This window comes from Lonchura striata, chromosome 15 (genome assembly GCF_050655825.1).
Source record: "Lonchura striata isolate lonStrDom1 chromosome 15, ASM5065582v1, whole genome shotgun sequence".
Classification (NCBI taxonomy): Eukaryota; Metazoa; Chordata; class Aves; order Passeriformes; family Estrildidae; genus Lonchura; species Lonchura striata.
In genome coordinates, this window is record NC_140717.1 from 15,893,397 (window position 1) to 15,918,730 (window position 25,334).

The 25,334-nt window shown below is 46.4% G+C and overlaps 1 protein-coding gene across 4 annotated transcripts; it reads right to left on the reverse strand.

Annotated features, from left to right (window-relative positions):
* Nucleotides 1-1,023: 1,023 nt before the first annotated feature.
* SLC15A4 (solute carrier family 15 member 4) lies at nt 1,024-24,177 on the reverse strand. 4 transcript variants are annotated; one of them, XR_014958690.1, is made up of 9 exons: nt 23,518-24,177; nt 16,173-16,468; nt 15,227-15,395; nt 14,579-14,656; nt 13,442-13,610; nt 8,762-8,917; nt 5,068-5,226; nt 2,205-2,707; nt 1,024-2,035 (listed from the first exon to the last, which is right to left on the reverse strand). XR_014958690.1 is itself a non-coding variant. In XM_021545076.3 (8 exons), the coding sequence occupies exons 1-8, from the start codon at nt 24,175-24,177 to the stop codon at nt 2,559-2,561; spliced, it is 1,836 nt and encodes a 611-aa protein (XP_021400751.3). In that variant the 3' UTR covers nt 1,024-2,558. The 4 variants fall into 4 exon arrangements, 1 of the variants encoding a protein (XP_021400751.3); XR_014958689.1 differs by having other exon boundaries at nt 1,024-2,066; nt 2,137-2,707; XR_014958691.1 differs by having other exon boundaries at nt 1,024-1,901; nt 2,043-2,707.
* Between the last annotated feature and the right edge of the window lie 1,157 nt (nt 24,178-25,334).

Below are 25,334 nucleotides of genomic sequence, written 5' to 3' on the forward strand. Positions count from 1 at the left end.
TTGGGTGAAATGTGCTGCTTTGGGCTTGCTAACAAGTGAAATATGCTGTTTTGTGCTGGGGACAGTGCCAGGGCCTGGCTGTGGTCCCTCTGTCCCACAGCTGCAGTCCCAGCTCAGCTGGGCACAGAATTCCCTCCACTGGAGGACATCCCTGAGCGTTCTGGGTGTATTTGGAGCAGAACTCTGCAGGGTGCCCTGATAAAGGAAGCAGGTTCAATGAGAAATATGTGTAAGGAAGTAGAAAAATACCCAAAGAATGGCATTTTGTGTTCAATGGCTGCTGCCCTTGGGTCTCACCTCCTTTCTCTCCCTGCAGGCACCTCCTTGCAGCGGGCCCAGCAGGCAGCAGCTCTCAGGTATGTGCATTGTTCCACCAGCCCTGCTGGCTCACAAATTCTCTCTTGCTCAGAAATGAATCTGTCTCAAACCACTGCCTGCTCAAATGGAAACTCTTCTAATCTGCTTCCCCAGAGGGCTTTGCTGCAGTGGCAGAACTTGCTCTGCATAGAAACAAAATCACTGGGATAAGATTTGGTGTTTGAAATTGCTTTTTTGGAAATTAAGAACTCTGTGCAGCTTCTAACAGCAGTTTATTGTTAGGCTGAGCAAGCTTGTCTCATGTCAGCCCTGAGCAACTTCTGTTAACACCAAAAATACACAAATGAATCCAACTCAGAGGTGACTACAGACTTTTGAGGGAAATAGGGGAATAGGGATGTCTAAACTGCTGTAATTGAACTTAGGCTGGAGGTTTACATAAGCAGAACAGATGAAAAAAGCTCCCCTTTCTGAGGAGGGATATTCAATATAAATACAAAGGTAGGAAAGCCAGGTTTTGCTGTACTCTGGAAATATCCACCATTATATGAGCAATGTACCCACATTCTAATCTCAAATAAAACACAGGCACCCTCCTCCATCCCTGGTTAGAGCCTGGGGAGGCTGTAATTAGCCTGCAATACTAATTATTTCTACAGTTCTTCACTGTATAATTTTATTCACCTAGAAACAAAGGGTCAGAAGTCACAGCATGGAGGTTCATTTTATTTTGTAAACTCATTAAAAAGATGTCCATGTACAAAATAAGGACATTTTAAACAACAGAACTGCAGACAAAGGAAACTATAAAAATTCAACACATTAATAAAAAAGTTTTATTTTCTTTCTCCATAATTCCTTGCACCTTCCATACCAGTCTGCACACACTCTGAAGTACAGTTAGAATCATTAAAATTCAAGAGGCTGAATATAAAGCCATTTGCTCTGCTGGGGTAATGTATTGCTGAAAGATCCAAACCCTGGAGCACGTTAGCTAAAAGTAAGACAAGACTAAAGGACCTGGCTAAAGGCTGCTAAATGGTTACTGTGCATTGATCTGCTCAGAATTCCTCCTCACTTTGCTTCCTGCAAATATTTGGAATAGTCCTTGGGGGAGTAACAGTGTTAGACTGAACGAGGCCTTGTCCAAAGGTGGGTGTTGTCCTAACACATCTAATGCAGTCTCAAAAATAAAAATAAAAGCACCGCTGCAGTCAAACAGCTTCAATCCCAACAAGTGTTAACTGTGCACCAATCTGCAGCAGCTGTCTGAGCAGCTCCTGGGGTTTGGGGTTCAGTCCTGGATCCTCCTGACTGCAAGCCTGGACTGAAATCCTTGCTGCGCTGTCAGTAACAGGTCAATTATAAAATTTAAGCTGTGCTAATTTGTAATTGAATTTGTTTCTCACCCCCAAATGACTCCCAGCACTGAACAGCCATGCACTGCTTGAGGCTCCTGTCGAAGGTTTCTGTGCTGTGTCCTCGGGGTCGGTTTGGCCAGCCGAGCGTTTCCGTGGATCAGAGAGCCCGGGTGGGGCCCTGCACCCCACCTGCAGGACTTGCTGCACCCCTTGCAGGAGGTGCTGCACCCCCCTTGCAGGAGTTGCTGTAGGAGTTGCTGCAGCCCTTGCAGGAGTTGCTGCAGGAGTTGCTGCAGCCCTTGCAGGAGGTGCTGCAGGAGTTGCTGCAGCCCTTGCAGGAGGTGCTGCAGGAGGTGCTGCAGCCCTTGCAGGAGGTGCTGCACCCCCCTTGCAGGAGGTGCTGCACCCCCCTTGCAGGAGGTGCTGCAGGAGTTGCTGCAGCCCTTGCAGGAGGTGCTGCAGGAGGTGCTGTAGGAGTTGCTGCAGCCCTTGCAGGAGGTGCTGCACCCCCCTTGCAGGAGTTGCTGCAGGAGTTGCTGCACCCCCCTTGCAGGAGTTGCTGCAGGAGTTGCTGCAGCCCTTGCAGGAGGTGCTGCAGCCCTTGCAGGAGGTGCTGCAGGAGTTGCTGCAGCCCTTGCAGGAGGTGCTGCAGGAGGTGCTGCAGCCCTTGCAGCAGTGCCAGCTCAGGGAACATGTCCCCAGGAGCAGAGAGCACTGGAGCGCGGCGGCGCGCTCCCGGCAGGCTGCTGTGCTGTGCCAGGACGCCGTGCAGGAGCAGCCCTGCCATAAGGCACTTCCCGTGGCACAGGGTCCCTGGGCAGCCGGAGCTCCCCCTGCCCCTTCCCTGCTGCTGCTGGCACGGGCTGCCCGTGCCAGGGCTCACAGCCTCCCGTTGGCAGCCGCCTCGCTCGCCTTCGACTTGTGGTGCTCGTACTTGACAGAAACGATCAGGAAAAGCAGCAGGGTGGCTCCTTGGATAGCAGCCAGCAGAAAGAAGTAATAGTTCAGTTGGCAGCCATTAATGTTACCTAGAAAGAATTGGGGAGGAAGAAAGCATTAACTAAGATGATACAAACAAAAACGTGAATCTGGTCAAGTGTAAGTGGTGAACTTTTCTGCAGAAGCAAACCAAAGCACAGCTCATTTTTAATGATCCACAGCAAAGGCTGGCACTGCTGAGGAAGATGTGCACAGCATAAGGAATGTTTTATTTTTCCTCCAATGCCTTAGATCAAATCAAAAGAAAATAACATAACCAAAAAATGAATGCCGTAAAGGAAGAAGTTGGAAACTCCACAGATATTAAAAAAAGCCATTACTGCAATTGTTTCCCAGCCTTTTTTGGCAACAAAGTTTAGAGTTCATGAAAACATAGGTGACTTCTTTGTGGTTCAGTTCACCTGTGATGCTCCCTCTAAGTTGTCACAAATGACTGCTTTGGGCATTGAACAATGTTAAATGAAGAAAGCTCACTGCTAAATCATTCCTCTGTTAGGAAGCATGCCCAACTCCTGCTGGATTTCCAAGAATATATTGTGGCTCATTTCCAGCACACCACAGCCAACTGGACCATTACAATTATCAGATGTGTTGCAGAGACTCAAATAGTGACGTGTACATGGACCCTAACCAGCTGTTCCTGCAGCAAGCCTATAAATGTTCAGATTAAATTACTTAATTACTGAAACTTAAGATTCAATTAAATGAACTTATCATAAAATGCAATAAAATTAAACTGAGCCTTTCCTTGACACTTAAAATACAATATAGATGTGAATCTCCATTTCAAGAGCAGATGTGTTTAAAGAGTAGTAATTATCCTTTATGAGATGGGATATTAAGCCCATGAAATCTTAGTTTTGGTGGGAGAAACAAGTCAATTCAATGGCAGCCACCAGCCCTGAAGTGCTGGCAGAGAGGGAACTTCCTCGGGAGGTTTTGGAGGCAGGCAGTCACCCCCAGTGATGTCATGAGGTGGCAGAAATGGAAATTTAGGGCACCTCATGAAGAAGCTCCCAGTCATTCCTTGACCGACCCCTTGCAATTCCTACCCTGGAAAAGCCAGGCACAGTTCAGGAGTGGCTCTTTCAGAAGTGGTAACAACTTTCAGTGATGCTGCACCACTGAGGATGGAGTTAGAAAGTTACTCAGGGCTGCAGCAGGGCTGCTGTGGATGCTGCAGCTGCAGTCCCCCAGGCAGCCCTGCCAGTGTGTCCCTGCTGGGAAAGGCATCCCCACCTGAGCTGGGCAGCCTGCTCACCTTGGCCAGCGGGGCTGAAGGCAGCCCCTTCCCGTGCTGGCCACCTCTGGGAGATGCAGCACAGCCCAAATGTTTCCCAGAGAGAAGATTTGGCAGCGTCTCCTCATCAGCTGCTTCAGAGAGCAAGGGCAAGGGGCTGAAGAAGCACCTTCATTATTTGTGTGGAATTCTTATTCCCTGCTGAGCTCTGATCAGCTGAATGACCTCTGTATTGCAGAATAGGCTCCTTTTCCAATTTTGAAATTGACTGGGGAAAAGAAGACTCAGTGGGATGAAAAATTCCTTTGGGGAGGACACTTCCATAAGGGTCAGGCTGCTTGTTTTCTTCTGCAGCTTTTAAAGAACAACTTACAAGCCACAGATGCCAACTTGGGCACATGGAGGAGTCAGACACCATTGCTTTTTGGTAGATTTGAAAATCCAGTTGAAATGCAAATTCTCTTGGACCAAACTGAAAGTTTAGGCTGCAATTTTAAGCCACGTACACACAGCAGGTCTAGCAGACATTTTAAGAACTGTTCACACTCCCCCTGGTTGAACTAATTAGCCCACTGAGGATGGGAGGGTTTTCTGAAATTCCCAAGGTGCCACCTACTGGTGCCAGGAATTATTTTTAACCTCCACTGGCAACTCAAACTCTGTTGAACTTTAGGAGTATAAATAGCCAGCAGACACAAGTGCAGAATTAACTCATGGTAATTTCAATGAAGTCACTTGAAATGAGGAAGCTGAATAATCACTTGGAGAGAAATGGGTACATTTTACTCCCCATAACCACAGAAAGCAATTTCAGTACTTTATACCAAATATATTCTTCTGCTGCACGTAATTTAAATATTTTTTACTGAAATGAAAACATTTGTAATTTCTAGTGATGAAATGCAGTAACAGCTGAGCAAGTAACTGAGGCTCTACAGAGGTGTTCCTCATGCTTTCATGAGGGCAGTGAATTATTTTGCACAGTCACATTATTTCATACTTAGATGCAAAATGAAACTCTAACAGAACAGTAGAAAAATTAACATTTTGAATTTAATAACAGTGTTAAAACTCAACAATGCCATGTCCTTGATGCTTAACTGAAACTTCTACTTTCCAGAGCATGAGCACACTGAAAAACACACTTACCAAAATCTGTGTGATTACTCATCCAGCCAATTTCTTTAATAGACACCAGTGCCAACAGTCCAGAGCCAACAAACGAGCCAATCCCCGAGAAGAAAAAGAACAGCCCCATGATGGCACTCTGCATGGATTTGGGAGCAGCTGAATATGCAAATTCTAGACCTGTAGTACAAGATGAAAAAATGCTATTAGAATATGTAAGAAATAAGAGCAGATTGATCTAGAAGTGTTCTAGAAGCCACAGGTGTGCAATGAATCTTTAGCAGTTCCAGGGCCTTTTAATTGCTTTATGAATCCTCTTAAAGGTCATCAATGTATCAACCCAGTGTTGAGACACAGACTTTGATCTTATTTATATTCCAGGTCTAAAAGCAAGAAATCTTCTCAACCAACATATTCCTTTTTCTGTGTAAAATTTTCCTCAAAGAAATGCATTAAACTAGCTCAAACCTGACAACTCCACGTTCCCCATCTCCTGTTCCCTGGCTGCTGGGCAGTGAATGCAGGACAAGGAAAAAAGTCCCTCTTGCATTAGCCATGAGCATTTATTTCTTACAGCCTCAGTGTCTGTCTCTGAATGTGCAGACAGATAAATTAACTGGAACTGGAAAGCCAGTAATTATTTTAATTTAATTTACTTTTGATCTAGAATTCTCTGAGTTCATTGCTTGCTACCAAGCAATTCTTTTTAAGATTTGTAAGAATAGGGCTTGAATTTTCAGCTGTCTTTACTCAAATTTCAACCAATAAACCCAAGAAAAATGTACCAGTGACCATCCATCTGCAAATCTGTGCTACTGAATTTGTGTACCAAGAGCACGCACTGGGTTAGGTTCTGCCACACAAAGATTAATGCCCATGATTAACTCTCCTTTTTAGAATAATACTCCTGTCAAAAATCAAATGGGATTATTCACCAGAGACAATCAAATACATTCCGTGCAGAGCTTTTCCTGACAGGTGAAATGCTTGTTTCAAAACACTCTGCTCATACTGGGAATTAATGCTACCTCATCGAACATTTTTCTCTGCAAGGAGAGCATTACAGAGCTGAAATTGCATAACTCTCATGTCTGGCATAATAAAGGCATGCTTTATTTCCAGCACCACTGCTGCCTGACTTCTCCAGGCAGGCTTTCACAGAAATCCAGGGGCATTTCCTTTCCAGAAAAGGATGAGCTTCAAGGTAGACAGGCCAGCCTGCCAGGGAGGAGCTTTGATTTTGGAAAGAAGCAGAGCTGGGTGCTCTCAGTGCTCCCACTGCAGCCTCCTGGCACTGGGATGGGTTGGGATGGGATGGGATGGGATGGGATGGCATGGCATGGCATGGCATGGCATGGCATGGCATGGCATGGCATGGCATGGCATGGCATGGCATGGCATGGCATGGCATGGCATGGCATGGCATGGCATGGCATGGCATGGCATGGCATGGCATGGCATGGCATGGCATGGCATGGCATGGCATGGCAGCAGGAACTAAAACTCAGCTGTGGGGCTTCCCCAAACTCAAACCACAACCAGAGACTGGGACAGACACAGCTGCCAACAGGCAGGGCAGGAGGCAGAATTTATTTCCAGAATTAACAGTGCCTCTGTTTCCTAGGCTCTGCCACCGATAGAACAATTCTGATTTTCCAAGCACTATTTTCCTGTCCAACTGCACTTTAAGAAAAAACAAGCAGACTACTCAGCACACAGCAGCTTGTTTGTGACTTCTGGTTAAGTTCTCAGAGCTGCCACAGGGCTCCTGAGCCTCAGCCACACCTTGGTCACCAGGCTTTGGATGTTTTGTACAAGTTAAGCCCAGGGGTAACCCGTGAAAAGATCTGGACTCTTTCTTTTCTTGTTCATTTTACAGGTACACTGGATCTGACCGTTCCAGCTGGAAAAAGACTTAAGACTCGGAACAAAAAACAAAATGAGTGTAACCCTGCACTTTTTGCAACAAAATAAGGTACATTTCTAAATTTGAATGACTTTTGCAGCAACGCTAATATTTAATCTGGCATAAAGAATATAAAATCTTTCCTTTGCCTTCAGAGCTCCTTTGGCTGCTGGCAGCCATTAGCCATTGATAATGATTTCATGCTCCTGCAAACAAGCACTTCTGAAATTAAAGCCCCTCACTGGTGTTGTCATGTGAGATTACAATTCCCAGTTAGACAAGGCTGCTTTAGGAGGATTGACAGAATAATACAAAAGATTAATGCAATGTGTGTCATCTTTTTAAAGGTACCTCAAGTGTAACTAATGTGGCTTAATAAGAATATGCTTAGTTTTACAGTAAACAGAAAAACAGAGGTATGTTTCAGCTCTTGGGCTATTTAGTCCCTTTTTGCTCACAACAAACATCTCCACATCATTATGGTTTTGTAACCAGTAACACTTTGCTTATTTTAAGCCTGAATTTCATAGCATAGTAGATGCCTTTATCAAGTTTAATATTGAATTGGTAAAGTAAACTCTGAGTCTTGAGAGGCCTTCTTAATAATATTATGTTCAGATAACAACCAGAAGGCCGGAAAGAGGCTTTGTAAAAAAAAAAAAATCCAATGAAAGTGCACTAACAAAGCAATTAAGCTCTGCACAGAATTTCTGGTACACTTTTTTCAAACACTGACCAAGAGTTTTTGAAGTTATAATGCTGTTGGTACAGACCCAGCAGTACAGAATATTCACACAAGAAGGAGCAGAATATTCACATAAGAATTGTGCAAGCCTTAAAGACGTCTCACAAGGAACTCCACTGAAGTCCTCTCAGCTTGGAGTTCAGCAAACAGAAAGTGCTTCAAGACCTTTCCACAGCCTACAGACAGGTTTGCTATTTTTTCCTTGCAAACACCTACAAACTATTAATAGTACCTGATGGAGAAACAAGATTGTGTAAGAGGGAAGAAACTGGTTTAATTTCCATGAACACTTGTGTTTCTGTAAGTCATCTGTTTAGCTGAGCTAGGATTTAAGTGGCACCATCACTAAACTGACTACAAGTAATTCATTTTATTATTTGGATAAAAATGCTAAATACAGCCTTAGTTTTAGTAACTAACTGAATCAGGCAAGATTTTATCTTCAGATTTTTGTGTGTTAGCATTTGTCACAGGTACCACACACACACAATGAGATGGACAGCAAATGAGTAGCCAGGAACAAACAACAAACCCCACTGTTATTCTCCTTGCCAAGCAATGCAAGCACCTCATTTTATTTCCTAACCAGTGTGATGACAGCAGCACACGAGTAACCAGAAACCTGCTGGAGCAGAAGTTCTCTGCTCCACGAGGAGGGGAACAAATGGGCCATGTGAGAGCTGGGGCCAGGGCCAGCCACATCTCCAGAAGCAGAGAGCTCACTGCAGCCTGCTGTGATGGCCCAGGAATGAAAGTGCCCTCGCCCAGGGGAAGTGAAAGAGGAGCTGTGCCACCAGCAGTCCAAGAGAAGAGCTCTGGGTATGGCCAGTCTGAGTGGTTCAGCATTTGCTTGAAATTCAGTTTTGAAAGCACAGTTTCAAATAGCCAGGCCTCCAATGTGCAATACAGTGGTGAGCTTTGCCACTTAAATTGAGCACTGTTGTATGCAAATGTATTTGGGAACATCAGAGCTCTTTTGTAATGATTTCAGAAGTATTTATTTTCTAAGATTCCATCATTTATGATAGATACAAAAGCAGATTTAAGCACACACAGATTCTTACCTGCTATACTTGCAAATATTTCACTGAATCCAATCAGCACATATTGAGGAATCTGCCACCAGATTGGCAAATCTGCAGCATGGTATGTAACATTCCCAATTGTCTGGTTAATTGTTTTAACCTTTACAATTTTCAGTCTGTTGCTTTCCAGAATTCCTGTGTGAAAGGGGAGGAAAAAAAGATTGACCTAAGATGCAAACATTGTTTCTCCATATTAAGAATTAAATTAGGATTCAGCCTTGCATTACAATTAGAAATGATACAATAGGAATATGTATTTATTTCCTGACATAAAGCATTTCAGACTACTTCTGCTGATGTTATTTCAAGACATACAGTTGTTCTGCCATAGAATTGGTGATTATATTCTCATTCAGTAGCAATAATTATACAAACACTTAGCCCATTTCTGTATGGATCAGCCCAGAGCTCTCATGGACACTGTGCTGGGGCTTTTTTAAAGACAATCTCATTTTCACAAACTACTACTTTGCACTGTTGAACCATTTCAACTGCTACCATAGTATTCATAAATTAGAAACCCCTTTGCTTATGGAAATAGCTACAGCAGTCCTGTAGAGCTGTGAAAACCCTCTATGAATATGATTATGACATTTATATGACACTTTTCATCTGAAGAGATCCAAGAGCTCATTAGAGCTTGATTTACAAGCAATACATTGCATAGAAAGTACTTCATATGGAATGAAAAAGAGACAGGACAGTGTAAAATATAAGCATTTTTAGCTTGCTCAGCACAACAGTTTAGAGTAGAAAGTGAATATCAAATAATGCTGTAGGGTTTTGTTGAAGTTGCCCAGATTAAACGATTGACTCAGTTACATAAAATACAGAGTAGCTAACAGTTAATACAACTCCCTGCTTCACCCAAAAGAGACCTCTACAAAGGAACTCTCATCTCTTATCCCTGGAAAGAAGGTGAATTTATTCATCACAATTCAGAGGAGCAGGACTGAGCCACTGCCACTGTTCCTACAGTGTGGTTACACTCCCAGCCTCCCATCAGTGCTGCCAGCTCATCCTGGGACACAAAACGTGTCCCCAGAACAATGTGCAGGCCTTAGATAAGCTGCTTTCGTGGGTATCACAGCATGTGCAGGGATTCCATCTGCTTCCTCTGCCAGCCTCCCTCCCTGGAGCCACCCAGAGGGTGCCATGGCACGGCTCCTGTGCTGCTGAACCCCCTGAGCCACACTGGCAGCACTGCCACAGAGCCCAGCACCATCCCTGACGTGCAGCACCGTCCCTGATGTGCAGCACCATCCCTGATGTGCAGCACCATCCCTGATGTGCAGCTCCATCCCTGATGTGCAGCACCATCCCTGATGTGCAGCACTGTCCCTGATGTGCAGCACTGTCCCTGATGTTCAGCTCCATCCCTGATGTGCAGCACTGTCCCTGACGTGCAGCACCGTCCCTGATGTGCAGCTCCATCCCTGATGTGCAGCACCACCCCTGATGTGCAGCTCCATCCCTGATGTGCAGCACTGTCCCTGATGTGCAGCACCATCCCTGATGTGCAGCTCCATCCCTGATGTGCAGCACTGTCCCTGATGTGCAGCTCCATCCCTGATGTGCAGCTCCATTCCTGATGTGCAGCACCGTCCCTGATGTGCAGCTCCATCCCTGATGTGCAGCACCATCCCTGATGTGCAGCTCCATCCCTGATGTGCAGCACTGTCCCTGATGTGCAGCACCATCCCTGATGTGCAGCTCCATCCCTGATGTGCAGCACCATCCCTGATGTGCAGCACTGTCCCTGAAGTGCAGCACTGTCCCTGAAGTGCAGCTCCATCCCTGATGTGCAGCACTGTCCCTGATGTGCAGCTCCATCCCTGATGTGCAGCAATGTCCCTGATGTGCAGCTCCATCCCTGATGTGCAGCTCCATCCCTGATGTGCAGCACTGTCCCTGATGTGCAGCTCCATCCCTGATGTGCAGCTCCATCCCTGATGTGCAGCTCCATCCCTGATGTGCAGCTCCATCCCTGATGTGCAGCACCGTCCCTGATGTGCAGCACCGTCCCTGATGTGCAGCACCATCCCTGATGTGCAGCACCGTCCCTGATGTGCAGCACCATCCCTGATGTGCAGCACCATCCCTGATGTGCAGCTCCATCCCTGATGTGCAGCACTGTCCCTGATGTGCAGCTCCATCCCTGATGTGCAGCACCGTCCCTGATGTGCAGCACCGTCCCTGATGTGCAGCACCATCCCTGATGTGCAGCTCCATCCCTGATGTGCAGCTCCATCCCTGATGTGCAGCACTGTCCCTGATGTGCAGCACTGTCCCTGATGTGCAGCTCCATCCCTGATGTGCAGCACTGTCCCTGATGTGCAGCACCACCCCTGATGTGCAGCTCCATCCCTGATGTGCAGCACTGTCCCTGCTCTGGGACACAAACCCAGCCAGATCAGCACCTCTGTGCTTAGTGGCACTGCCAAATTTCTTACATCTGGGTTTGAGGGCAAGACTGGTCTGAATTTATTCCTTTCTCATGTCACGCCAGCCACATTTTCTCTGTATTCCTCACTTCTTTTTAGGTGACCCATCTTATTTTTATGTGACTTTCTTTATCTCTTCAGCTACGTCAGTGCCCTCTGAACTATGAAGAGCTGCTGTAATTAAAATGAAACTGGACTTCTTGATGTTTTAATTCTAATATAGCTGCCAAACACTTTAGAGTGGAACTTAATTCAAGTGTAAACAAAGCAGCAGAGTCATCTAAGAGCTCAGACATAATTTCATTTATTTACACTCAACACAGAATTGTTGCACCTCAAAACATCAAGTGATCTTAATGTGTTTATACTCTTGCAAAATGAGCCACCTCAGAGCACAACTACAATATACCAAACTTTGCCATAAACTCATCTTCAAAGTACTTCAGAATCTGGAATCAATTGATTCTTCCTGTAAGACCTTGATAGACAACTTTCATATTTAATTTTACACTCTTAGGAGTTAAAATAATCTGAACTTCTTGCTATAATGGTTTAAACCCTATAAATGAAGTAGATTTTCCAGTTGAATAACCTTGAACATTGCTGCTCAAAATTCACCATAAGATGCATGAAGCACAGCAGATGTTCATTAAATCTCATCAGTTGTATTTTAACAGAGTTTATGAACTATTTTAAATAATCTAACCAATATAATAGGCAGCCTCAGTAGTGTCCACAACTAATGGCTGTTAGATAAGCAAGTCAAAATGGAAATATGGCACAAACAAATCATTAAGATATTGCCATGACTACAAATTCTTGACCTTTTCATATCTTTAAGATTTTATTCAGGGTCCCTCTTGAAGGCAGCAATGGTTGGAAGCAGCAGTGTACTTTAAGAATGTTAAAATATGGCAGCTATAAATATCACTTAACAAGAAAATAAAAATTGAATGAAACATGTAAACCAACACCTTGCTAGAAATACACAGTTTCCTAAACCCCAAATTTGTCACAAATTAAGCCCTTAAATTCCTGCTATGATGAAGAGATGTGAAGTTACTCCTAAAGGTTAAACTTCCCAAACAGATTGCAAATAATCACCTGAAGAATTCACCTTTTCAGTTTCTACTGGGGAAGACGTGGGGAGGATCAAACCAACAAAAGCATTTGTTACGTTTGTAGGTGAATTGAAAAAAGCATCTGAAACTTTAAGGAATTCTGCTGTATGAACCCATTCCCCAGCCTGGCTATCACAGCTTGATGTGCTCTTCCCCACTCTGAATAAAGACAGACATTGCTGGTTTTGAATTCCCTCATGTGTGAGCCCACAGGTTCTATTTAAAGAGCTGACATTTAAGTGTTTTACATCATCCTCTCCTGCAGCAGCAGTGTCCTAAGAAACATGGAATAAGAGAAACACTTCTAGTTCAACTTTAAATGACTTTGCTTGAAGAACTTTCCTTGCCCACAAAGTGACCTTGGCCTAATAATTACCTCTCTCATTGAAAGAAATCTTAATAACCATACAAAGTGTCCCTCTCCCTAAAATATGGGGGATCCCAAGTGCTGCAATGAATTTATTTAATGCCATAATGCTTTATGGGGATGTTCATTACAGTGATGCTGTGAGGGCTATAGATTCTGTGAAGCATTGCTCAGAGATGTTCAGTTCCACATCAGCAGCACTTAACAACTTGAAATCATCTCAAAAGCAGTTGATTTATGGGGCCAGCAGAGTTGCCATCTTTTCCCTTTCATGCTACAGCTGAGCTATTTTACACTACACTAATTTCCAAACATTAGGGAACAGGAAGACAGAGGAGAGAAAACCCAAAGTGGGAGGAAACTCCTGCTCAGCCATAACCTAACTTTATTATTTCAAAGCAGGGGAAAGGATTTTGGGTAAAATTTCAGCTTTTTTATACTTATGAGTCAGAATGTATGAAAAAACATTTTAAAGGGTATATGCAAAGTCTACTTCTGGAAGGAAAAATGGTCCAATTTTATTGCAAGTGTTCAAAACAGTTTAGTAAATTTTTGGATACAATCCCCTTTATTGAGGAAAATGCATCCATAAAGACACATTCCAACTATCCCACTAAAAAAGATCTGAATAATGCTGAATTAAATATTCACACAGTTCTTTAAAAAGTGCTGTTGCAGCGAGCTGAACAATTCACCAAGTCAGGAGATGTCCAAGTAATTTTCTTACCTGCAGCAAAGGCAGAGCACATCACAAAGAACATTCCAACTGCAATCCTCTTCAGCGAGGATGGCAGCAAGCCATTCCTCTTCAAAATGGGGTCCACCAGTTTGTCTTTTAAGGGTATTAGGATCAGAATAAGCACTGCATCAAACATGGTCAGCCAGGCTGCTGGAAACTGGAAGGGGAGATGACTCAAGTTGGCAATTTCATACTTAGGAGTTAACTTTTACTATTATTTTACAAATAAGGTTTTGATTGAACACTTTGATCCAAAATAAACAACAATGCACTGACAGACATTGTGAAAAGTCAAAAAAGAGTGTTTAAAAGCTGAAGAAAATATTCAGCTATTCAGGTTTTCATTGAATCTGGCTGCTCATACATCTGTAAGCTCAGTTTCTCATCTGACAGAATTGAACCTTTTACCTAATTCAGTAATGGAAAGTATGTAATAACCAAGCTCTGTGTTTCTCCTTTAAGCTTAGAACCACCAGAAATATGCCACAGAACAGCAGAAACAGAGTCTTGCTAATGTAAATGCAAAGTTCAATTAAAATCAAGTTACACTTGTCAAATGAATAGAGAGGGTGGTGTAACACATGTAAATCATGTAAATCCTGTGTTTTACTTCTCTGTACCATTTCTGCAATCACATGATGCAAGCCCTTCTTGAAAAGTATTGATTGAACAGCTTCTTTCAATATGCTGAAGGTAAAGTGATTATTGATTAGGCAGTCTAAAGTAACAAATGTGTCTCAAATTCCAAGTGCTAATGTATCACTTAAGGATGGGGATTCATTCTCACTGGGCTTGCAGAAATCCTTCTGTCCTGGTATGGAGACACAGGGCATGAAGACTGATCAGCTTTCTTCACAGGTCAGACCTGGGCCACTGAAGGATAAGGAAACTCTTGATGAAAGCAGTGAGAGTTACCCAAATGCACCCAGGGCAGGTTGGTGTGAACTCCAGACACTTCTTGGTGTGATAAAATCTGGGATGTGTATCGTGCTCCTAAATCCCCAAAGGCTGAGGCCACTGATCCCCAAATGCACTCCCTGAACTTCCTGGAAGTTCTGTACAAGACTGACCTAAACTACATTTCCAGCAAAGAAAGGCCCTTTGCACTTGTTTTGCTCTGCTCACCGTGTGGATGGAGTTGGTGTCATTGGAGATCTCAGGAATTTTCAGGTGGAGACTCTGCAATACATATGTTGTCTGCATCTAGCATTAGGAAAGAGGAGTTGAGATTACTTGGACAAGGAGTGCTGGGAGCAAGGTATTTTTCATTTTGTAACAAGTAACAAAGATTATACCAGAGGTGAAATGCTAACACAGCAAACTGACAACAATTACGGTCAGAACATTACAAGATTTTTTAACCTTGTAGCTATTTTTATTAAAAACACAAAGACTCATTCTGTGTGCCTTTGAAAACAATTTCTTCATTGTTTCTTTTGCCCAAAATGTATCTGATATCCCAAATCATCGCCATAAGGCAGAACCTGAAAATTAAAATGAGGTCTAGACCACTTAGCCTGACCTATATAAACAGCTGCAAGACAAAACACAGCACAATATTTAAGATATGTGAATTTGTACAACTGTGAGTCTTAACTACAATTGTAATTATTTTTTTTTCTATTATTAGGTCAAAATATTTGAGAGCATTCCTTAGCAGTCATTTCTCATCTCTCAACTTCAAGGTAAGTTTCCTGTTTATGAGAGAACACCCCAAAAATGTTAAATTAGAAATTATGTAAAGTATAACTGTAACCATTTGGAACTACTCACTTGAAAATACACTGTCCAGTAAGGTATTAAAGCCAGGAAGACAGGGATAATCTTGACAAGAGCTTTGACATCCTCCACCTTATCTTCTCTGAAGGGCCCCCCCCGAGACAGCTTGGCCATCTCGAAAAGGCTCTGCTTGCGAGGTGGGTGCAGCACTCCCTGGCCTTCACTTTGGAAAAGGATTGGAGATGTTCAGTTAAGCATAACTGGCAATCTTGTCTTCCTTATAAAAAGCTAATGCATTTCCAAAATGAGCAATTAATGTAAGTAACAGCAACACAGCTGGGCCAGAATGGATCCCCAGCAGGTGGAAACACGAGAGGAAACCTTTTGCTGTGGAGCTTCCTTATTTCCCATCCTCCCCACACACCCCAGCCCTAAAAAACTGGCAGAACTTAGAGTAACCTGCTTTTTGTGATATTGCTTGTTAAGTCACTGAACTGTCTGGCAATCTGAACACACGAAACCCCACTGCAGAACAGGCACCTGACATCTCTGACCAGTGATTCAACTCAACCACCAGTATTCATGGGCAGCTCTTAAGAGGGGAAAAATTTTGGCTCCCCATCAAGCTACTTACAGTATTAAATGTGGATGACAGTGCTTTTCAAAGCAGAAGGCATTCACAAAGATATCTGCCAGAGAAGTTAACTAATGCTGAGAGCAGCAGGGTCAGGTTACGTGACACCCTCAGAACTCTGAGCTGGCAGGACACAAAGCTCAGCTGCCACCAGGATCTGGCTGCAGGAGCACCCAGTGATCTCACTGTGCCTCTTCCAACCCTCAGCTCCCAGAAAGCAGCTCCAGAACTCGTTTGCCAGCTCTCAGAGCAAACCTGCTCACTCTCCTGCAGGCTCTGGTGGAGTTCCTACAGCCAGTCTGAGCTAAGGAGTCCCATCCTAGGCTGACTCTGCGTGGAGGCCACACAGAAGAGCTCATCACAAACCTGTTTGCTGAGTGTTCCCCGTGGGTCTTCTTGGAGCAGCAGGAGTATGTGAGAATTCTGAACATGTCTGTGAAGGCACTACCATCAGGAGGTTTGGTGATGAAGAAGCTCTGCCCACATAAGAACACCATGAATGAAATCCCAATGCAGACTGTTGGGATGCTGTATCCGATCACAAAGCTCACGTTCTGCTGGATGTATGCAATGCCTCCCAGAGAGAGGATAGCTCCCAAATTAATGCTCCAATAAAACCAATTAAAAAATCTTCTTGTGGCTTCTGGACCCCGGTCTTTGACCTGGAGAAGATTAAAAGCAAGCCCTTCAGTTTCTGAAGGAAATAAGTCTAAACAGAATTAGAATCTTTGAATTAGAATTCAAACAAGTTCAATACACTGAAGAGCTCAGGTTTCATTTAGGGTCACACTGAAATGATTTAAGTGTTTTGGGCTTCACATGGTATTTGATGAAATGACACCTCAGTGAAAGCTGCACCATTATGTGAGTAACCTTCTAGAAGCTCAGCACAGGGATAAAAAAGCCCCAGTACTGAGGGACACAGCTTCCCCAGAAAGACTATTGTTTCTACTGCACTGACTCTCACTGGGTCACTTCTCTACAAAAAAGCTCCCTCAGACTAACATCCCATAGTCCACAGGACTTTATGTAACTAGTTTTTAGTAACAAAAAGTTAAGCTACCTAAAAATTCATGTATTGCCATAACTGCTTCTTCTAACTTTATTTACATAACAGTCAACAGTATTCCATTTTCTAAGCCTCAAATGAATACTTGGTACTTAAACGACAAATTTAATTTTTAACACGGTCTTAATGCGTCTCATTAGAACACAAATTGAGCACTTGTCCTTCTGACCTTTAAAAAAAATTAATTAAATTTGAGTTGCCTGAGGATCACAAGGCCCCAGTAAATATTTATCCCTGTAAGTCAGTGCTGTTAATAGTGTTATTTTTTCTGCTTGAAGCTCTCAGTGTCTCTCCAGTGAAAGTAAAGACATCCCTGGTTTATAGAACCATCCTGTACAGTTTTCACCATCCCTCTTTATTACTGCCTACTTAAGTTACCCCACAGTTTGCAATTCAGTCCCAGGAATCCAGCATCACTCATAAGAGGTGATGTAAGGGAAATGATGCAAATTAAAATTTGAAATACATTAAAAAGATCAAGGAGTCTGTAGAAGAATGCATAATACTGTATATGTCAGTGCTTGATGACTGAAAGGCCATTAACAGTGACTAGCAAGTCAGTGCCATGCACCAGCCTGGCTGAGTCAGTTATTTTTCATTTGCAACTGCAAATTCCCCCTCCTCATTTGCCAGATCTTCACAAGAACCCATATTTAGTTTGCAAGCTGTGTCTTAAAATGAGTTTTTAACACTGTCAGTTCTGATTAACAGCTTCAGGTTTCCCAGCGGTGCAGAAACCCATCTGTACCATTCAGCCAAGCCCCACAAAGGAAGTATTAAAGTATCTATTCCTGTGCAGAGTTAATAGCATTGCCAGGGTGCATCTGTTAGACTGTCCAATTCAATCCTGGAGACTAAACCCAAGAAATTCTGGCTCTCCAGCTTCAACTTGGTACTCAGTTCCTAACTTTCATCAACTGCAGCAGTGGCTCAATCCAGGAATTCCTTCTAAAGCCCAATGAGCAGCAGGATATTAGCAAATAATTACATGGAACACAGTGCTCCAACTTGTGTAAGTGTTAGCAATCTCTTTGATGAAGTTTCCGTTTCTTCATCACAAAGTCTCAGTTCTCTTATTTCTGCAAGGCAGATGACTTCTCATCCTCCCTCCTGCACATGACCTTGCTGACATCTCTACAAAGGAAAGCTGGGAGAAGAAAGCAAACTTTGAAGCAGGTAAGAACAGGGAAGCACACCATGAGGCTTCTGACAAGCATTATCCCAGCCTCCAACCATTAGCTCCTGAGAAACTTCCTGAACCAAGGATGGCTTCTCTCTGCTTAATCAATGCAGCAGCTCTCTCTCCATGAGCTTGTGTAACCTGCCTCTGAACCCAGGTCAGCTTTCAGAATCCACAGCATCCCGTGGCAAAGAGCTCCACAGGTGGGAGGACAACCTCCACTCGCCTGCTTTGAACCTGCCCCTTCCAAGCCCTTCTCCTTTCCCCTTGCTCCAGGAAACAGCACAGACAGCCCAGCTCCATCCCATTGCTGCTCCAGGGACAGCCCAGCTCCATCCCATTGCTGCTCCATCCCATTGCTGCTCCAGGGACAGCCCAGCTCCATCCCATTGCTGCTCCAGGGGCAGCCCAGCTCCATCCCATTGCTGCTCCAGGGACAGCCCAGCTCCATCCCATTGCTGCTCCATCCCATTGCTGCTCCAGGGACAGCCCAGCTCCATCCCATTGCTGCTCCAGGGACAGCCCAGCTCCATCCCATTGCTGCTCCAGGGGCAGCCCAGCTCCATCCCATTGCTGCTCCAGGGACAGCCCAGCTCCATCCCATTGCTGCTCCATCCCATTGCTGCTCCAGGGACAGCCCAGCTCCATCCCATTGCTGCTCCAGGGACAGCCCAGCTCCATCCCATTGCTGCTCCAGGGGCAGCCCAGCTCCATCCCATTGCTGCTCCAGGGACAGCCCAGCTCCATCCCATTGCTGCTCCATCCCATTGCTGCTCCAGGGACAGCCCAGCTCCATCCCATTGCTGCTCCATCCCATTGCTGCTCCAGGGACAGCCCAGCTCCATCCCATTGCTGCTCCATCCCATTGCTGCTCCAGGGACAGCCCAGCTCCATCCCATTGCTGCTCCATCCCATTGCTGCTCCAGGGACAGCCCAGCTCCATCCCATTGCTGCTCCATCCCATTGCTGCTCCAGGGACAGCCCAGCTCCATCCCATTGCTGCTCCAGGGGCAGCCCAGCTCCATCCCATTGCTGCTCCAGGGACAGCCCAGCTCCATCCCATTGCTGCTCCAGGGACAGCCCAGCTCCATCCCATTGCTGCTCCATCCCATTGCTGCTCCAGGGACAGCCCAGCTCCATCCCATTGCTGCTCCATCCCATTGCTGCTCCAGGGACAGCCCAGCTCCATCCCATTGCTGCTCCAGGGACAGCCCAGCTCCATCCCATTGCTGCTCCAGGGGCAGCCCAGCTCCATCCCATTGCTGCTCCAGGGGCAGCCCAGCTCCATCCCATTGCTGCTCCAGGGACAGCCCAGCTCCATCCCATTCCTGCTCCATCCCATTGCTGCTCCAGGGACAGCCCAGCTCCATCCCATTCCTGCTCCCCTGCTGCCTCTCTCCCCTGATCACTGCTGCCACAAACCACTGTCACATCTTCCTTTTTATTGCCTTTTCAGGGACAGGAAATTTAGAGTGATTTGTGATTCCTCACCTGGAAACTACTGACCATGTTCATGGCCCTTCCTGGAAACTTCCTTCACCATCTCCACTGTTCTTTTTGTAACAGAGTGACCAAAAGGAAGGCAGTGCTCAGAGGACAGACACACCGCAGACTTACAGTGCAAAGAATCCATTTCCTCCTTCTTTATCAAAGCATGTATTTGCACTAAAAATCACATCACAGCCACGTCTGAAATGCCACTATGGCATTTAACTGGCAAACATTAATAACTGAATAAAGGTCCCACTGAACTACCTGGTGGGATATCTTCTCAAAGACAAAGAACTATGAAGATGTCAAAACCCCACATGAAAGGAACATGATCATTCAAAAGTTCCTGCCAGTAGCAGTTTTCATTTGTTCCTACAGTCAACTGACAGTCACAAGTGACAAATGTGACAAACACCCCAAACTCATCCCAGTCAACTCTGAGAGCAACCACATGAGAGAGCAGGGATGGAACAGAGAGCCCTGTCCTCGTCCTTAGCCTACAGAAGAAGGTACAATGACAAGAGTTCTGTACAGTCACATTTACAGAATCCTGACCCTCCTATCCATCACTTCAGACAACCACTTAATCTTTGAGATCATCTGAGAGAGCTGGGTAGCTGAGCTCCACAGTGGTACTCTGCTGCTACATAATGTCAAAGTTTATTACTGAAATTCTGCAAGCCCACATATAAAGTCTGCTCCTCTCCCATCCATCATTACTGCCTGTGTGAATGCCACAACTTGTTTCAAACTTGTTCTCTGCAGAGCCTCCGAGGTCCACAGGCTCATAAGAAGTTTGACAGCAGCAACAACAAAGCAAGTTGCAGTCAGGGACCTTCAAATCTTTTTACGTGGCTCCCCATTGCCATCCTTATCCAGAGGCTGGAAAATCTACTCTCTACAAATATATAAAAGCTGAAAATCACTCTAAAGCCATCTTTACAGCAGCAATTTCCAATAGCAACTGTAAACCACGAATTTTAGCAGAGCTAGAAGATCTCTGGGAGTCATGGCCTGATAGATTTATTGGCTGTGAAGGCAGTTCAGAGGGCAGCCACAGCATGGGTGAAACCTGGCCTCTCATCGCTGTAACCCGGAAAGAGATCCAGCCATAATTAGAACCATTATGGCTGATACCAGATTAGGAGTCTGCTGCTGTTCTGGCTTCAGTGCTGGGGCTGAGCCAGCTTTCCCAAGAGTGACCAACAGCCCTGCTGTTTCCCAAGTGCAGAAAGTCACACTGCTCCAAGGAACAGGAAGTGACAGCAAGCACTCGCACCAGAAAGGGGAACTGGAAAGTGCCAGGTTTTGGATCACATGAGCAGAAACACCATTCTGAGAACCTTCCCCTCGGGTTTACAGCAGCACCACGGACCAGGCTGCAGCTTCGAGGAAAACATGAGCAACACAGCTGAGAAAAGCTGTCTGTCCCAGCTTTGCAGGAACTCTTTTTGCTACACTGACTGGTGGAAGTTACTTGATCCTAATGATAGTAAAAGGGTTTTAAAATCATGGAGATTTGGGGAGTTAGAAGGAAAATTAAGCTTAGTAGGCCCTGGGAAAATACCCTGGGAAAGTATAGGCCTTGTACTTGCTAGAACTGCACCTGTGTAGCCAGTATATGATAAATGATATAATTGTTAGATGTGATGATTGTTTAGAAATTAAACATAATTACTGTTTAATCATAAGAATAATGATGAGAACCTGTAGTCAGAGGCTTGAAAAACATCACGAGAAACTAATGGTTGAATAAGATCAATGTATACAATAGAACAATATAAGTTTAATAATTAATATGTAAGTTATATAACGATAGAATATAAAATACGTTCAGCTCAAGAGCCATGTTGGAGTCAGATTTGGGGCTGTACCCCTGATCCCAGAGCTCCCAATAAAAGCACCTGCACCGTGATTATGTGTGCTCCTGAACAGTAACACTAACTCTACAACACTTCTAAACGCAGACACTCAACGGAGAGTTAGAAACCACACCTTCCAACTTCAGAGAAAAGTAAGTATTGCAATTCAGTTTCCGATTTTCCACAAAGTGATTCTGCTAAATAAAGAAACCTCTCATTGTACAAGAGCTCTCCACCCAAATTCTATACACACGTTAAAGCTGAGAAATTCATTTGGTCATGTTTAAATGTAATTAATATTTTGAAAGGTGACTGTGCCAACTAAAGTACGTAATATACAATTCATCCTTTCCTTTGGGGAAAGAGGACAAATCTTATCAGCACACAAATCCAGCCAAAACACATCTACAATGTGCTCTGGCCTCCCAAGAATGTGGCTCTGGGATGGACTTTATTCTCAGATACACAGATAGGTAGATAGAGATATACACAGATATAGATATACAGCTATATAGATATATACTCATCTCCTCAGCAGTTTTCTACATTCCTATGCAGGGAAAAGGCACCCAAGAGGGCCCCAAACTGCACTCCAAGGTAAGTGGCATCCTGTAATATATTTAACAAGAGATAAGCCAGAAAAAGGGAGAAGGGGAAAAATTCAGACCTCGGCAGAGCTCCACTGATTATTATGGCCCAGAAAGGAGTATTTCTTTTGCTTCACCCTACATAAATCACTGTGAATTATCTGCAAACCCAGCCAAAACCTGCTTTCTTTGAAATCCTAGGGGAAAAGCCTCTACAAAATCCAGCTACAAGAGCTACACTTCCATTGGCAATGGTTCTTCTTTTGCTCTGTTCCTGCCATTATTTATCTCCCATATTTAACTTTCATAAAGTGTTCTGGGGATAAGCAGTCAGTTTTGAAAAACACCTTACAAGATAAAGCCATATTAAAGCTATTTCACTTGATGGGCTGAGGCTGGCTCAAGCAGAGCTAATGCACTGGGGACACACAGTCCTGGGCTGTAATAATGTTTTACATTTATATACTGCCTTTTACCCAGAATTTAGAATACACGAAATGCCAAAGAAAGACAAATGCAAACTGCACAACAGAGAACAGAGGTATGTTTGACAATGATTCTGTGGTGGATTCTCCCTCTTTCAAAGAATTCATGGCAGTTCTGGTAACTGCTCTAGCCACAACTCAGTGAGCCAACAGACATGCAACTGGACTTTCAGTTTAGTTAGAAAAGCTGCTCAGCAGTACCTGAGCATATTGAAATTCTCCATTTGTAAAGCAGAAATTACATTTCAACATCCACAGCCAGCACACCGCCTTAACACAGGGCTGTAAAAAAAGCACACGTAGCAGAGCGTTCCAGTTGCTGCTGAGCTGCAGGTCGCCTCTCACGTGTGTTCTGTGCAGCCCCTGGGCTCTGCAGCGATGACCCAATGAATGACAGCACTGTGGCGGGTCCCCGTGAGGTCATTTGACAGGATGTGTCCTTAGGAACAGCCAGGTGATGTTTACCAGGGTCAGAGCAGCTTCCCCCATCATGTGATGCAGCACGAGCCTGCACAGAAATGCCACTCAAGGGCAGTGCAGTGCACAAATACCTGAAGGAGAAAATCTGTTGGTTCTGCAGCCTTCCTTTACCACACAACGGCAAAGGCCTCTGACACTGCCTTAGAAGGCCCATGTCATCCTCGTCACAGCTAAAATGTGTGTCTTGTACTTCATCTGATGAGCTCTGAGGTCAAATTAACTGGGTAGAAACTCACCAGCGTGGACAATTAACAGTCCACTTAATGGCCATTAAGTATTCAACCCAAGTCCTCAAGACGGCGATGGCTTAGCCAACTCAGACACCACAGCTAAGGCAGGAAAACCAGGAAAGCAAGGCTGGTAAGGGATCTGACACCGCACAGGCACCAAAATGACACCGAACTGAACAAGCTGCAGTGCGCAGGGCACAGAGCTGGTGCTGCGGTCCCTCCGAGGCTGAGCACCTGCAGAGAGGTCAGTCGCTCGGGCACTGCCCACCCACCGAGGCAAGCCCCTGTGCCACCCCCGAGCGCTGCGGCCGCCGGACGATACTGGACCTGGTCTGCCCCGAACGGGGTGATGTTGGCCTTGACCGAGCCGACGCCCAGCCCCACGAGGACCAGTCCCACGAAGGTGGCGGTGGCGCAGTAGCGGGTGGCTCCCACCTGGGAGCAGGGCGCCGGGGTGGCGTTGGCCGCCGGCGAGGAGCAGTTCTCCACGGGGAACAGGGGGATGTCCCCGCAGAGGCCCTGGCGGGTGTGCGGCGCGGCGATGACGGGGAAGGCCAGCATGCCCAGCAGGTACAGCGCCATGCTGAGCAGGATGGTGCCGAACTTGCCCAGCAGGGCGTCAGCCAGCCAGCCCCCGAACGGCGACACCAGGTAGGTGATGCCCATGAAGAGCAGCAGCGCCTGGCTGGCCTGGGCGCCCTCCCAGCCGTAGGGCGGCCCGTTGAGGAACAGCACCAGGTTGGAGGTGATGCCGTAGAAGGCCACTCGCTCCAGCAGCTCGGCCAGCAGCACGGCGGCGCAGGCCAGCCGCCGGCCCTGGAAGGCGCCGCTCGCCGCCCGCCCGCGCTCGCCGCTGCCCAGCAAAGGGCTGCGCTCGCCCGGCTCGGCCTCGTCCATGGCCCCGCGTCCCCCCGGCCCCGCCGCGGCCGCGCCGCGCTCCCGGCCCGCCCGGCGGGGCCCGCCCCCCGCGCAGCGCCGCGCCGCCATTGGCCGGGGGCGCTGCCACTCCGCCGGCGCCCGGCCCCGCCCCCGGCAGCGGCGCGCTGCCATTGGTCGAGAGCGCTGTCACTCCGCCCGTCCCGCCGTCATGTGCCGGAGTGGGGCGCGGCGGGGCGGAAGTGGCCCGGCCGTGAGGGAGCCCCGGCGGGCGGCACGGTGCCCGTCAGAGCGGGCAGGAGGCCCCTCACGGTGCCCCTCAGAGCGGCCGGGCGGCCCCTCACGGTGTCTGTCAGAGCGGCCGGCCCGTCTCCCCTCCCGGTGCCCCTCAGAGCGGGCAGGAGGCCCCTCGCGGTGTCTGTCAGAGCGGCCGAGCGGTGCCTCACGGTGTCTGTCAGAGCGGCCGAGCGGTGCCTCACGGTGTCTGTCAGAGCGGCCGGCCCGTCTCCACTCCCGGTGCCCCTCAGAGCGGCCGGGCGGCCCCTCACGGTGCCCCTCAGAGCGGCCGGCCCGTCTCCCCTCCCGGTGCCCCTCGGAGCCGGGAAGCCGGGGTGCGGCTCCTCTCCCGCTTTGTCTCCGCTGCCGCAGGGAAGTGGGCTCCGACAGCACCCCCGAACCCTTGGGTCCCCGAGGAAGGGAGCTCCGCAGACCGCCCTGCCAGGCAGGCTCACCTGGCGCAGGTGCGCTTGGAATGCCTGCAGCACCTGCTCCGGTGCTCTGCCATCCTCAGTGAAAGGAAGATCTTCACGGAGAGGCGGAACTTGGGCTTTAGTTGATGTGTATTGCTCCTCATCCTGTGGCTGGGCACTGAAAAAAGCCTGGCACCAATATCTCGGCCTCTGAGATATTTATATGCATTTATGAGATCCCTTCTCAGCCTTCTTGAGACTAAACAGACCCAGCTCCCACATTCTCTCAGAGATGCTCCAGACCACAAATCATCTTTGGGGTTTTTAGGGTTATTTAATGCTGTAGTTTAAGGTTGTTGCACAACAAGGCCTTTCAGCAGGAAAAGGTGATAAATGTGCACTGTAAAAGGCTGGTTTTATATGTGTTTTTATGTTTGGGCCTGGCTCAGCACCCAGGATGTGCCTGGTGACTCAGGGGTGGGAGCAGCAGCTGGGTGTGAGGGCATGCAGGAATTACACAGGTGCACATGGAGAATGACCACTCTGATTTCAGTGGGACAAAGCATGTGGTTAAAATGG